At 41.1% G+C, this 15,866-nt stretch overlaps 1 protein-coding gene across 10 annotated transcripts in view; it reads left to right on the top strand.

The window, feature by feature from the left end:
* The window catches only part of epha7 (eph receptor A7), a 210,597-nt gene that overhangs the window by 1,762 nt on the left and 192,969 nt on the right, over nucleotides 1-15,866 (top strand). For 9 of the 10 annotated variants that reach the window (XM_017302239.1, XM_008398595.2, XM_008398594.2 and 6 more), the window contains exons 2-3: nucleotides 97-161; nucleotides 683-1,352. In XM_017302239.1, the coding sequence (XP_017157728.1) occupies nucleotides 97-161; nucleotides 683-1,352 (735 nt within the window). Of the gene's footprint in view, nucleotides 1-96; nucleotides 162-682; nucleotides 1,353-1,659; nucleotides 1,761-15,866 lie in introns of those variants that run through there. The other variant, XM_008398601.2, reaches the window with a different exon arrangement.

Raw genomic sequence — 15,866 nt, 5'->3', positions numbered from 1 at the left:
CACACACACACACACACACACACACACACACACACACACGGCTCCCTGCCCCTGGAGTGAGTTTTAACCACCTGCCTCTTGGTTTCCTGTCGCTAGTGATTCTACTGGACTCGAAGGCGCAGCAGACAGAGCTGGAGTGGATCTCCTATCCTCCCAATGGGGTAAGTCTGCAGAATCCCTGCATGCTCACATGCATTCCAGTGGATGCCCTCCGCACCTCGATGTTTTTTCACTCGGTGCTTTCTCTGCTGTGTAATAGGGGATAATAATGGTTTAATCACTCTGGTTTCTTACTCCTCTTACAAAAGGAGCAGGAGAGGGACGAGTTCGCGAGGCTGGTTTGTGCCTCCGAATGCAGCCGGCTTTTAACATTCAGAGCACAAAGGCCTTAAGTGAACCACTTGCACAAGTCTGATTAAAGCTTGCAGTGACAAACTTTTAAAATAAAAATTGCAAGGACAATCTGATAAACAAAACACAATCACTGTTTAAAGATGTGTGTGTAAGATAGAACATCCAATCTTCTTCCTCCCTCTGCAGGTCATTGTCTCTAGATTTCATTCATCTTTGATCAGTTAGTTTGATCAGCTCCAATTTAAGTTTCCGCCTGCACCTCACAGCAATATTGAAATGCATTTTCTTATGGATAGATTCATTTTTAATGCATCTTATTTCCTTTTAGTGGGAAGAGATCAGTGGCTTGGATGAAAACTACACACCCATTCGTACCTACCAGGTCTGTAAAGTCATGGAGCCCAATCAGAACAACTGGCTTCGGACTAACTGGATAGAGAAGGGCGATGCCCAGAGAATTTTTGTCGAGCTGAAGTTCACCTTGAGGGATTGTAACAGCCTGCCTGGTGTGGTGGGTGCCTGCAAGGAGACGTTCAACCTGTATTACCAGGAAACAGATTCCGAGGTTGGCCGGGGCTTGAGGGAGAATCAGTATGTGAAAATTGATACAATCGCGGCAGACGAGAGCTTCACCCAGGGAGACCTGGGCGAGAGGAAGATGAAGCTGAATACGGAGGTGCGCATCATCGGTCCACTGTCCAGGCGGGGGTTCTACCTCGCCTTCCAGGACGTCGGGGCATGCATCGCCCTGGTCTCTGTCAAAGTCTACTACAAGAAGTGCTGGTCGATCATTGAGAATCTGGCCACCTTCCCAGACACGGTGACAGGATCGGAGTTCTCCTCGCTGGTGGAGGTGGAAGGCATGTGTGTGAATGATGCTGAGGAGGAGGCTGATAACTCCCCCAAGATGCACTGCAGCGCTGAAGGGGAATGGCTCGTGCCCATTGGGAAATGTATATGCAAAGCTGGATTTCATCAGAAAGGAGATGCTTGTGAGCGTAAGTAGTTGAACTTCATTTAACCTGTGTGGCTAGAGGTGTCATACCACAGCAGTAGTTTGAAAAGAAGAAATGTGTAGTTTGCAAACTTGTAATTTGCTTAAATAACAACCAATAGAAAACATATTAACAATATGGACATGAACGGCGGAATGTTTGTGTTGGTAAAAGGATTCATGCAGCTGAATCATTAGATTCTATTCTAATTGATTGTAAAGCTCTTCATTTTATCACCCTGAGTCTGTTGACTTGGGGATTAATCAGTAAGTGAGTTGAGCTCTTCAGCGCAAACGCTTTTCTCTTCAAGTGATCCAAAGCTGACTCGGTCAGCAGCAGAGTCCACTGGTTCAGAGGAAGCTGTGCTATCCTGTTGCCCCAAACAGTCCTGACACAACGGATAACAGGTACGGCAGCTTCTTCTGTAGCAGTACAAGAGGAAGGGTTCAATTGTTTTTGTGAGGCTCTAACGGCTCTCAGGCTCTAATCTAATGACATTACAGTCGAAGATAATTTGCCTTTTTTCTCCTGAAATATTCGCAGGATTGTTTTTTGGTGGCTACCCGGCTTGAATGATAAAAATCCTTAGAATAGATCCACTAGATTAAACCCGGCCATCTTAGGTCATAGAACTAAAGTGGCGTGCATCATCAGCCAAGACCTTTTTTTTCCAAAGTGGACAACCTCAATCTAAACCACTTATAAGGAGCAGCAGCCAGTAATAAGTGAACGGAATGTGCTTTAGAACAAATTAGCATCCCTGGCAGATGAGCTTTCTGCCACGCTGTCATCCATTAGGGACCCCTCTGAGGGAGGTGTGCTAATGAAATATATTAGGCCATGTAATTTAGAGCAACACAGCCTGCCTCAAGTTGTGTTATGTCTCTAATGTTAGCAGGCTATCACTGATTCAGCCCCATGGAGTGACTTCTTATTGTTCTTGTTGTTTTAATATGCATAAGATCCAGTTGTGCCCTCAGGTTTGAAGAAAAGCTCAGAACTTCTCTCCACAGAGAGAACGCTGCACCTCAAAACTAATCGCTCCAACCACCTTTTCTTATTGTGTCTCACTGCAAAGTCCCCACAACGGAAGCCCGTCTCTATTAATTAATCTGTTTGAGGAGCAACTTAAGGAAGTACCTCTAGGTAAGGCAGCCGCACGCTGAGTTTATCCCCGCATTGTTTAAATCCATGTGAATCAAACTCCAGCTTTGACGCTGCACCTTTATTAGCTTTATCTCTGCTGAGCCATGAGACACTTCTGTATTAAGGGGTGCTTAATCTAAATAAAATGAGAATCATGTTGCACCATCAGCACTTCTTGCAGTGGCTCCATTGACACCAAATTGTCCATTCAGTAGTTTCCTGAAGAACAGAAACAATTCAAAGTATTTCCATCAGCTGAACAACAGAGCAGTTAGTCCAACTGTCTGTGACTGTAAAAACAATATGAGGCAAATTTCACGAAGCAGATCCAAAATAGATGATCTGAATGGTGAAATCAATATATAAGGGTTATTTTCTCACTGTAAGAAACAGAGTAGTGTCCCTTGGATTTTATTGCCTTCTTGCTTTTCCACTGTATTAACCAGGTTAAAAACTAATTACCATGGCAGGAAAAGTGCCCTGAATTAGAGAGTCACTTTTTGTTTCCCCACAAATTTTGAGCTTTGTGKAGAGAGGGTGCCAGACATTACTTTTCAGTTATATTGGTTGAAAATGGGGGCTGCACAGTGGTAGAGCTGTTACCTTGCAGCAAGAAGGTTCTGGGTTTGATTCCCGGCCCCGGTCTTTCTGCATGGAGTCTCCATGTTCTCCCTGTGCATGCGTAGGTTTCCTCCGGGTACTCTGGTTTCCTCCCACAGTCCAAAAACATGACTGTCAGGTTAATTGGCCTCTCTAAATTGTCCCTAGGGGTGTGTGTGTGTGTGTGTGTGTGTGTGCACGTGTGTGTGTGTACGATTGTTTGTCCTGTCTGTCTCTGTGTTGCCCTGCAACAGACTGGTGACCTGTCCAGGGTGACCCCGCCTCTCGCTCGGAACGCCAGCTGGAGAGGCACCAGCAACCCCACTGAGGGACAAGGGTGTAAAGAAAATGGATGGATGGTTGAAAATGGCTCGTGCTTTCTGTTAACTGTCATTTAATAAGAATTTAAACTTCAGCATCTGTTTGTAGCCGACTGGGGAGAAGGGTTGAATATCTCCAATGAGAATCCTCCTCAAGGATATTGAAATGTTTATTATGTGAGGGACAAATAAATACAAACAAAAACCCTTTGGTTAGTTAACAGATTTTTAAGAAAAAGTGCTGTTGATGTGTGGCACATTCTTTTTTTGGGATGTTTCTCAGGCTCAATTTGTTAAATATCTGTGAATGCTTGTCCCAAAGGGATTAAAATACAAATCCACTGCATAAACACTATGAGGTTTAGGGGTACAGCTTGAGATTTTTATCCCGAACTGATCTATCATCGCTTTTCTCTTGGCTCAACCTGAAACCTGGGACCTGGAACTGCTTTGGTAAAATCCCTTTGAATTTGTTCTGACAACACTTTTTAGGGGAGTTTGAAGTAACTAGAATTGATGTAGCTTAGTTGTTATGACAGAATTGTTAGTTAAAGTTTTCTTGCTGAAAATCGTGATTTAATCTAGTATTAGCAGCCTGGTAGACTCTGTCAGTCAGTCGACACTGCTGCAGTGGGATGAGTTAGATGCTCAATGTCTGACTCGCACATACACACACACACACACACACACACACACATAAAATGACCTTGCTAAATTATAGAACCAGAAAAAAAATCAGTCTTTGTCTTTTGGAGGATTTTAGGACTCGGTGCCATAGATTTAATTGGCAAGGTAGCTGTTTCTATTTTTTTTTACATCCATTTAATTTGATGGACATGTCCTAATTTCAGATGAGCACCAATAAAGCAGTTATTCTCCTAAGACAAGCCTATTATAGGATTCTGTGATAATAACATGAGCAGTGAGTAAAGTATCCAGCCGACATGTTGGTGCAGGTGGAGTTGGTGCGTTTAGCTGTCAGTCATTCCATTTGAGAACCCCCCTGTGTGGAGTGAAAGACTTTTTCCAAAACTTCCTGTGATCCACTCATTCATCACTCTCTGCAAAGAGGGACCGCTTGTCTTTCACTTATGTCCACCCCCTCCCCTCTTCCCAGTGTGTCTTTAACTCTTTGTATTGCAGTAAATGTCGGTCAGTCTCTGCGCTTGCTGCGTCCGTTTGGTGGCCTTCGTGGAGGGAGTGTTGAAAAAGGCCCGTTGAAGTGTCCCAGCAGCCTGCCAGGGTTTCATTTTGCGAAGGAGCGTGCGTTGTGAAAATAGCATCCATTCATCCCCTGGTTCTGTTCAGGACTGTCTGCTGGTTGTGGCGGAGCCAACGAGTCGTTCAGACAGAACGGGCTCTTGTTGGGGGACACTTGTGTCTTTGTTTGACTCAATGCCGAGAATGGATGGTGTCTGATTTTGACACATCACTACCAGCGCCTGTGAAATGATTAACTAGTGACCCTCGGCCAAACAAGGGAGCCGACTGTGACGGCTAGAGAACAGATAAAATGCTTCACATCTTGCTGCTATTTCTCTTAGTGCATGCTAACAGGAGAATTAATGGGATACTGCAGCATCCTGTAGATGCTGGCACCATCCGTCTTGACTGTCTAGGACTTAGACAGAAGTTAGTTGGAGACTGATTGATGATCGAGCCCCCCGAGGGAAGGGGCAGAGCTTCATCTCCCTGAGACAGCTAACATGCATACCAGGCCCAGCTTCAGGCATGGAAATAAAGTTTTGTTTAGCATTTCAAATGAAGGCAGGAAGCCAAGTGTCATGGGTCCTCATGTGTCTTTATGTTCCCCTGATTGATAAGGTGAGGATTTAATGCAGCAAATGACTGCCTTCCACTGCTCCCCCAGGGCTTAATTATGCAAATGACAGGTGTGTGCTGAACCCACAGGAGACCCAAATGGACCTAAATCACTCGGAATTGGAATAAATTGGTGATGGATGGGATCTTGTCACAACCGTGTGCTTGCTATGAAGAGCTTCCCATGGCTTTTCCTGTTTGTTGTCCTGACCTGGCAGGTAGCAGTCAAACACACAGATGGAGCATTCTTTACTCAGGATCCTGCTTCCAATAGAGTTGACAATGTTATAATATTGATTGCTTAGGGGCAGAGTCCCAAGATATTTAAGTGAAACCAAAAGGAACTGAACTGACCTGAGTAATGAAAAGGGAACCTAAGTCATTGATCGTGTAAAATGCCAATAATGTGCTGGCTCCTTCCTCTGAAATGTGAAGATTTAGCCTTTGGCCCAGTTGACAGATGGAACTCTCAATCTGAATTGTTGGTCAGAGAGAGTAGAAAGGTTTTATCTGTTTGTTAGAGGAACAAAAACATATTGCAATGTTTTATTTATTTATTGTTCGATTTGTGAAAACCCACTGACGGATAAAAGCAACATTTTAAAACACGGACTTTTCAGAAAATATTTTGGATTTTTCTCAGGTGATTAGGTGACTGGTCATATAAAGAATTGTCTAAGGTCACAGAGGAATTATGTTATCATATAACTTTTTGTATGTGTGTGAAAAGCTAGAACCTTATTTCTGATGCTTGATGTGGTTAAGAGTTACCCCAACAGTTAGTTGTCTTTATCTCAGTTTCTCTACTGGGAGAGGGACAAAAATTATTTTTGTAGAATGTGAAAAAAAAATAAAAGATCACATTTAGTTTCAGATTATGATTCCTATATACAATCCTAACTGCATTACCATATTTCTTTGTCGGTCTTTTGCTCTAATGTCTTCTCATTAGTAGACAAAACCACTGGTACTTCCTCTTAGGAAAGGACAAGAAGAAAGTTAGAAAATGGGGTTTGGCAAGCAGAGAGGAAAACTATTTATTTTACTTTCACATCCAGGCCCTCACCCTCTCCCCTTTCAAATATACACTTGTGAATGAGGAGCAGCAAAGGGTGGACATACACACGGTTTGGTCCGTGCCAGCTGTGCTTTCTGTGGAATTTAGCAGCGCTGTCAACACATCAAATTAAACACAATGGGCTGGCAAATACACTGAGAAGGCTGCATCATAAAGCACATAATACATTAATATTCAGGTCTAGCATGTTGGGGCTGTTACTCAAATGCAAAAACTGTTTACCTAATGGAACATGAATCCTGTTCATCTTTCTTGGGTTGTGAAAATGTTGCAACAAATCATTATCAAAATTTTTGTCTGATGATTCTCAGGGCAACATTTTTAGATCAAATGATTTTATTTGCCAAAAAAAATGATTTTGGCAACAAAAAAAATCTCACCATCTCTTTTTTTCTCAAAGATATTTTGATATTTTAGGCAAAAAGATATTGTTTTGCCACAATATATTTTCAAAGATATTGTGCCTAACACTCTTGGAAAAAAATGACAGGACAAAATATTATTAAGGTGACCACATGGAATAAAATGATGCTATAAATTAAGCTAAAGTTTTACAAATGTACAAATAAATGAGTAAAACAAGTAAATAATTGCGCCGATAAAGGACATTAATAGCAGTGGCTTAAATCCATTGAGGATGGATCTGGTTGAGGTTATGGATAAAACATGTCTAGGCTGAAAATGGGGAGGTTATTTGTTTTGTGAAAAAGATGAGTAAATGTCTCAACCAAGTTTCAACATTTATTAGATGTTGACATGCAGATGTTTGAAGTCTCTCTTTATGGGCATAATTCTGTCTGTTGTGCTCAGGCCTCATGAATCATATCTAATTATTGTGAGTATCTTACAGATAAAGCAGCATTGCCCAACATTTCCTTGAGGTGCTTCATCAATGCTGCATCATCTGTTTTATGAACCAAAGTGTGATTAAGAGAAGTTTACTGTAAGCATGTCACAGGACTGAAGATAAGAAATTTACAGCAGTTTTGATGGGAAAATCCTGATTTATTTTGAGCAATGAGGATTTTGTTTCTAACTTCTGACCTTCTGACTTTCATTTTGTCAGTACAGGAGACATGCAGTACAGACAGTACAGTACAGACATGCAGACATGTCTTCTTATACACCAACATTCTCTCCGTTTTTTATTCTTCAAATAAGGAACATTTATCTAACACATTGATATTATAATCAGAATSTCGTAACCGATGAGGTGAAAATAGTTTTTATGCAAGGCTGTTGGGACCAGTCATAGATGAAGAGCTGGCTTTTAGTATCAGTTTGTACTTTCTGGGATTTTTCTGTGATTTTTGATTCTAACACATTTTAGTTAATTCCTGTTAAGCTGTACTATGGTTTCAATTAGTTTTTTTCCTGTTGAGTACATTTACATGATGGATAACTGTATGGCTGAAGGCTCCTTAGACTTCTTCATTCACCAGACTCATTTGCAGAACTGAGCAACATTGCAGGCCTAAACATTAGAAATAAACTTAGAGACATTACTCTTTTTAATGAAGCACATTTGGAGAGACAATCTAAAATTAAGGCAGTCATCAGATTTCTGATCTTTTATGAAAGTCAAAGATCATTTTCTTTGTGATGGGGCATGGATGTTTTGTTGGTGTTTATGCATTCCAGTCTAAGACTTATTTTCAAATGTGAATTGGACATGACTATTTTAAATTTAACAAGAGTAAAAAAAGTGACAGATTATTGGGATTGAGTTCTTGGAATCTGACCTGCCAGGCCTAATTGGAGACCCTACGCCGCATCACGTGAAGGGAGAGATTCCAAGAAAACATTCCCACACAAACAAAGCCAGATGGTCAGTTGTACTTTGTAAGCCCCAGTGTAGGAGACCTTTGTGACTTTATGTCAGCTAATGTTATTTCCAAGGTGATGCCAAGGTTCACATTAGACCATGCATGAGGTCGGTACCTTCATTTACACATGGCTGCAGATCGGCGCAGGAACACAATGGAGGCCTGCCGGTTGTGTTTAGTAACGTGAGCGCCCTGGCTGACAGGACACTGTCAAGAAGAAGATGGATGATCGCAGCAGTTGACCCCTGATCACCAGAGGAGTCACCTCTTTGTGCCCCTCCCCCCTACATGACAAAGGAGCCCTCCCTGCAGTGCAGAGCTCTCATCTCCACTTGCACTAACAGGTTCAGACATCTCCATCGATCCCTGCTTTCAAACCTCTTGCCGTTCTAAGCTTTTGCCCTTTTTAGCTATCCAAACCGTGGCACAGATGTCTTTTTTGTAATTGGTTGCCTGCTGGCTTCTTGAGAGGGATGTGATCAGACAGGCGAACTCCATGTCAGAAGACAATGGCTTTGGTGTTCTGTGTTGTGTCCCTGTGGCATGAAGGTGAAAGTGATATGTGAGGGGGCTCTGGGGTCCCGCTACCTCAGGAAGCAGCAGGGAGCGCTGGGTTGTCAGTGGAGCTGCTCCTTCAGGAAACCTCAGACCCCTGGCTATGTGCTTCAATTTTTCTTTAAGAGGAAAATCAATAACTTATTACATAACTGCACAGTTTCTTCTCCACCAACATTCAGAGAGGTGGAAGCAGAACTTAAAAAGTGTCAAGGTGGCTTTGTTGCAGAAAATGCAGCTGCTTCTGTCAGAACTTTAAAGTTTTTTTTCAAACACCAGTTCTACTGTTTAATAATAACCAAGCATGGGAATAATTAATCAGTCATGCAAAGTAGGGCTGGGCAATATGGCAGAAAAACATAAAAAGTATTTCATATCAGTCAATATAAATTTTTAATGATTAGTTTTTTGTTTTGCTGCCAAACTGGTACCTTTTGTTTCTTTATTTACAATTTCCCCTTGAGCTGTTGTACTTATTTTCTCCCTTTACTCCATCCTATTTTTAATATTATTTTTAGGCAGTTATGGAACATAATTAGCTAAAAAAAATAGACAAATGAAACTTCTCACACATACTGGGTGTATTCCATGAACCTCACTGACTGTGCTGCTGTCCGGCAATACTTGAGAATTAATAGTTGAGTTTATGAATTGCCAAAGCTTCTCTTGACAAATTCCTTCATTTCCCACAATTGTAATTGATGCAAGCAAGTCTGATGAGTTTGTTGAGTGCCTAGCCCCGTTTCTTCTCCAGCAGGCGCGCCACCGCACAACCGTCAGKGCTGCACYGAGAGCAGCAGTCACAGTACATGTCCTTGCGACTGGTTCCACTGACTCTCGACATAATCAGTTTGGTGTTGCTCACAATACAGTTCGATGTGATTGCAGTTTTCTGTATAAGTCAGTTCATCACAAACTACGCATCTGTGGTCACAAAAACTTCTTTCTGTGGGGGAGTGTCCGACGGATTTAATCGGACTCGAGTGAAGAGTGCGCTAATGTTGGGCATTTACACAACAGTTTATTGCTAGGTAACCAAAGAGCCACCAACCTTGTTTAGTTGGGCTATGAGGGGTTGAGTGGCTAAAGCCTTGCCATCCCTACATCCCCCATAATGCTTTGAGGTTCCAGAGCAGTGAAATTATCGACATTATATTGGATGAAATTTCTTTTGATATTTATCACTTGTCTATTGCAATCATTAGCTGTTGTTATTGTTTTGTCGCACAGTCCTGTGGTTTGCTCTAAGATGCATTAAGTTGTAGTTTGTTTGCACTGTTGCCATTTAGCAAGAAGGTCTTACATTTGATTCTCAGTCTGGGAGTCATTGTGCGCGGTTTGCATGTTCCAACCATACATGTATGGTTGGAAAGTTGGGTATTCCAACTTTCCTGACCCAACAGCCCTGCGTTGACCTGCAGAAAATGGATGGAAGGTCCAAAAGATTTTTCATTCTTTGAATTAAAAAAACAAGTAAAAGGAAAGTCAGAAATCAGTCCAGACCTGCACAAGCTTTAGTGGTCATCTGAGTCCAGGCGATGCCTTTGTTTTGCAGGGATGAGCTAGCTTGACATTGTTCTAACTCTTTTTGTTGCATCTGTGTTGGAGTGGCCGGACTAACACAGGCTGCATCAAGGTCAGGAGGGCTGGTAGGCACAGGAACAATCTAGAGATAATGCCCAGTTGCTGACTGGGGACATTTTAGCAGCAGTTTTGCTTGGGCTGCAGGGTGCTTTGGGTTTGTCACACTTGTGGATCCTGTGTTTTCATCCCCATAATGGAGATTTCACTTCTGTCTTCCAGTGTCTGTCAGTACAACTTCTTTTTTAAGCCATGTCATCCATAAAAGGTATCTGCCCGGTTACCTTTAAGGGCCCACTCTCCTGTTGTCATGTGAGTTAAATGAACTAAACAAAAGACGATTAGGCAGGGGTATTTTCCATGTCACTGAGAAGCCATTTGAAAAAGCACATAGCAGCTCAAAAAAGCAAGGTACTCTTTAGGAAAACAGTGTGTAGATTCATGACAGAGCAGAGCCAGAGAGAAAGGCCATCATTTTACTGCATATCATTTTGGAATGATCTTCATTTTCTACATCCAAATCCAAGCTGTAAATCAGCAGGAATTGAAGGAGAGAGGACAGGTGTTTAAGTTTGGTCTTTTGTATTGATGTACGCAGCGACTAATGGAGTTGAAGCAATCATGTTTTTTGAGTTTATACTCCTTCTTTTATATCTCCTTTTTAACCACAGCAGATATGTTTCTTTAACAGCGTTCACTTCATGGTCTTCCACTTATTTTAAGTTAAGATTAAAAAGTACCTTTCTGCATGTCTGTTCTGAGATAATTACCTCCTGCCAGATAAAATGAAAGTGAGCAAGTATCACCTGCAGTTTCTCAGAGGACTGTAAGGAGGCATTTTTAAAGACTCAGTATCAGTAGGAAAAACTGTCTGCTGCTCCAAACAACAGAAAATAAGATCAACATATTTACAGCTGCATCTTTTAAGAGTAAAAATTAAATTAGTTTATCATATCCGTAATTAGTTGGTGTCAATAATCTGATCCTTTCTAGGTGACGTATGTATACAAATACTATGAATAATCTGACATCCTGGAGTCAATTTAGGGTCATGATGCTAAATTGAACTGTCACAAAATTTGAAACAAGCGTAAGTATGTTTTCTTTGGAAAGCTAGTCAAACTTTTCCACATGTAAGAACTGGCTGTTGTATTAGTTTTACTCAAACCACAGAAGAATTTGTTTAATTTTCAGTAGAACTTAATCATAGTGTGGCTTTGATCTTTGCTGTGTACATCGGAGCCGGTGCTTCCTTTGGGTTTTCCCTTCTTAGAGGGCAAAGCTTGGTGCCCTCCAACACGGTGTAAGGGAATGCTAATCTTCTCATTGTTTCTCACAGAAAGCTACTTATCTCCTGCTAAGCACAGGTACCTCGGATGAATGGCCTGGTTGTGTGGACGTGTGGAACTCGGCAGACAGACAGAGCCTTTCCCAGTATGTGTAGGGTTGGGGAGAGGATCCAGCATAATGCCAAATCAGTCTTAAGCCGTTTCTTACAAGTTTCAAGGCTTCCTTTTTATTCTGCTTATGGTTTCATGGACACTGTGACCTTGCTTCTCCTGTTCCTCCAAACGGGGGGGGGAGTTGTTGAAGAGAAAATTTTGCCCATGATGGGAAATATCATGGGCAATAAATTAGCAAAGACTCTGAGCTTTTTGTGTTTTGATGTGTTTTGTGAGCCTGAAATGCTTCTTACATCTTTGKTGTGAAGATACTAGTAGGCCAAGGATTATAACTAATGGTTCATAGAATTCAGTCCCCAAAAAGACATTTACCCACTAAGATCAGGTAAAAAAGTAAGTCAGACTATTAAAATCGGGTTAAAATATCAGCAAGTTTTTAAATTAAATTACAGATTGTCATTTTGCCTTCAGAAACATTTGATTTATTTTTACCCCAAACTAAGTGGTAGATGGACTGAACTTCTTGTGTATTTTTTTTGCTTGTAAAAACCTCTCAAAGTGCCTTTGGACCATGAGTCTGGGTCACTCATGAACACAGGTTAGTTGGCAGCTTGGTGCTATTCCCAAGGGAACAACTACATGTGGTCAGGGAGGAAGGTGGAACTGAACCTACAGTTTTCAACCACTCTGAGTGACCACTGAGCCAAACCAGTATGCCAAAGGCCTGCTGATGGCTTCCACAGCACGTATAGTGCATTCGGATTCAAAGTGCAAATTAAGTTTGGACATAATTAGGAAAGCATTACATATTATGTAAGATTGTTTAATACTAACCATGTTAATTGTTATTCATCAAACTTCACTCTTCATTTGTCTCTTCTGTCATGTCAATCTCATTATTTTTCATATATTTTAGCATTTTGGCCACTTTCATCTTTATTTGGTTAGTCCATCCAAATGGCTAAAATATCTTTGGCATGAAGAGACCAGGCTGATTCTTTAACTAAAGTAGCCAGCCCAGTGAAATCTAAAAATGTGAATAGGCCTAGATTTGATGAGATTTTGGTTAAAAGTAATCTTCTGATTAGTCTTTCTGACTAAGAATTCATATTGTGGCGCGTCCTAGTAAGGGTCCTGATTTGATTCTGATAGAGAAACTGTAGAGGCGGCTCTAGATTAGGGCGACAAAAATTTGAGTTTAAATCTATAACCTGACCCGAATCCSAGCCGAAAGTCAGGCCCAGTCAGGTCACAGTTAATGCCTGCTGTTTGGGTTGGGTTGGGTCAGGTCAGTTTACAATACATGTAGCACAGAAAAGACTAAACAAGACTGTACGATATAAAGTTGCGCTAATCTGCTTAGTCTAGTCTGTTGAGGAAGGAAAGAAATGAAGGTGCAGAAAATAATCAGACTGTAACAAGTGCAGCGAACTGCACAACTAATGCGCATGTGGCCCTGTCCTGCTCCGCTCCTCTCAGTCACACATTTCAGACTATTTGCACTTGATTCACACTGCAATTACAATAAGACATAAAATGGAGCTGGAGTATGTTGAGCAAACTCTAAAAATGGGAGAAGTTGCACAGGTAAGCCAACAGAGTGCAAATTCAGAAGTCTGGAAGTATCTTAAACTAGTAGTTGCAGTGACATGTGGTCAGGGGAGGGATGTGAGGCCTGTCATCAAAGAAAAATAATATATAATGATAAGATAATTTATATAGCTATTTTCTCCACGTGGTTTGTACTATAAAGTATTCATTTAACTTAACAAATTTTTATTATTTTTTCTTCAAAAATCGCTGACATTTCGCTTTTTCCCATTCAAATGCTCGGCAACACAGCTGGTGAGGCAGCAGCGAGCCTCACCTTGAATTGCACAACCTCTCACTAGCTGCGCTGGCTGCCATTCGATGGGAGAGTCTTCCTCCTGTCTGTACATCGCCAATAAAATATATGAACTGATTTTCCATAATTAAACTTGTGTATATAATGTACAGTGTTTTTTGTCACCAACTGTGTCTGTGTAAAGTGATCAGTTTGCTGAGGAGCGATCATAAATAGCAGAGAACAGATTCGAGGTGAGGCAGGCAGTTTTCTTGCCTTATGGCAGGGGGCGCTCATGATCCCAGACATGGGTCTGGTGACTCCATGACTGTAGAGTAAGAGACAGTTAACTAGGATACAGTAGATAAGTCAAATGCAGTGATACATTTATTGTTTTCTTCTCTCTTCCGACGTCAACATGGATGACTACATTTCTGCATTTATACAGTTTTCTAAAGTGGATTTTCAATCGAAGCAGGAAATGATACTAAAGAACACCAGCGCTCTTTTCAAATGAAGGAGTACACAAGACTGGTTTTGTGAATGTCCTGCTAGAAACTGCCTTTTCTAGCAGGACATTTTTTCTCAACGTGTGGTACTGTGTGGACTCAGATGGGACTTTGTGACTTAAATAATTTGCCAAGAAGTCTCACCAAACCTGACCGGTCAACCACTCCTATTCAAAGCCAGGTCRCACTAAAGCCATTTGGGATGTCGAGGATGGACTTTGAATGAAGGGACATTTTTGTGCAGAATGAGTGACGCATGCTTCATTTATAGTAAAGGTAAGATGGTAATAACATTTTGTCATTCAGTTTTTTAATGAAATGTGCATGTTGTGGGCTACAGTTTAAATAATTCAGAAAAGAAATGACCTGCAAACTGCTACTAGCTTAGCTAATAGCAGCAGTTGCTATAATCTACAACAGCGATCACTTATTAATAAACGTAAAATAACCATTAAGCCTAAAACCACACTGGCTTTGARTTGTACTTCAACAGTTTTTCCCCTTTGTTGTGGAGCATAGCACTAAAACAATATCTACATTTCCATGTTTCATTGAGTTAATGGAATTACTGTACTGCGGCACCACGGCCATGGATGAGGTTAAAGAATTGTCCTTTTGCTCTCCAGCATTGTCCGCTTGTACAAAATTTCTGTATGTAAACAATAACATGCAGGGGATCTATATTTATATATTTGATTATGATGAAGTCAGTGCCTCACCAGCTATGAACCTCACCGCACGTCGCTGGGTAGTTGATGTCAAAGAGACGTGTTGGTTTCATGCAGTGCAACAAATGTGCTGCTTTTGTCTTCTATGTGGTCAGATTAGATTTTTAGCCCTGATCTAAACTAATGGAAGGATTTCCAATCTCAAGACTTACAGCTAATCACCAGAGATAAACTGTCAAAATATCAAAAAGCAGCTTAGCAAATACAGAAAGGGTTTTATTGTCTTAATGATAGGTAGACAAGCAGTACTAGCTGTCCAATGTACAACGATTTTCAATTGAAGCACATTTGTGATATTGATTTTTTTGTTTATTTCATGTATATTTGTATTTTAACAACAACAGCAAAAAAGACTAGCAAACAAATATTTTAGCATCACCATGTTGGTGAAAATGCTAGTAAATGCATTCTGTTTAATAAATATTCATCCTTCAAGGCACACTTAAACTGTTTTAAAAGTTTTAATACTGGCCGTTCAGTGACATGAGTTGAGTGTGTCATTGACTTAGAAGGAGAAATACACCCAGCCAGGATTCCTCACAGGTCTGCATTTCTCTAAATTACTCACAAGATGTAGAGGCTCTTACATCAGAGGGGAAAACACCACAGGCTTTAGTCCATAAAAGTGATGCAGCCATAGTTCAGCATGCATAAAAGGCCAGTAAACAGAGCCTGATGAATGTACACACTGAGGCCTACTATTTATTGAGGCAAAGAACATAAGTCACATTTAATCAGAGCAATGCAAGCAGACCCAGGGCAACATTAATGCATAAGAAATAGGCTCTGTGTGAGATATTGACATCCCTCCGTATAGTCAGAACACCCGGTCATGGTCCTAATCGCACGCCTTGAAAGTGAAGCTGAAAAACATAAAATAGGAGCTGGGCTTTTAAAAGGCATTTCATGCTTGTCAGAGCATCCAGCTAGACGTGGGGCTTTTTGAAACAGATGACAGAGAATGCTTATGACAGTCTTAGCAGTGGATCCCACTGTGATAGAAGCCATCAGATGAGTTTAAAGGTGAATTGGCTTTTTTTTTGCAAGGAGTGAATGATTTAATTTGCTCTCACACCAGCTTATCTTACGCAACTGTTTGTGTTTAGACAACAGATGAGCCTGCCA

This window comes from Poecilia reticulata, linkage group LG21, assembly GCF_000633615.1.
Source record: "Poecilia reticulata strain Guanapo linkage group LG21, Guppy_female_1.0+MT, whole genome shotgun sequence".
Lineage (NCBI taxonomy): Eukaryota > Metazoa > Chordata > Actinopteri > Cyprinodontiformes > Poeciliidae > Poecilia > Poecilia reticulata.
This window is presented reverse-complemented; position numbering and strand designations above follow the sequence as displayed.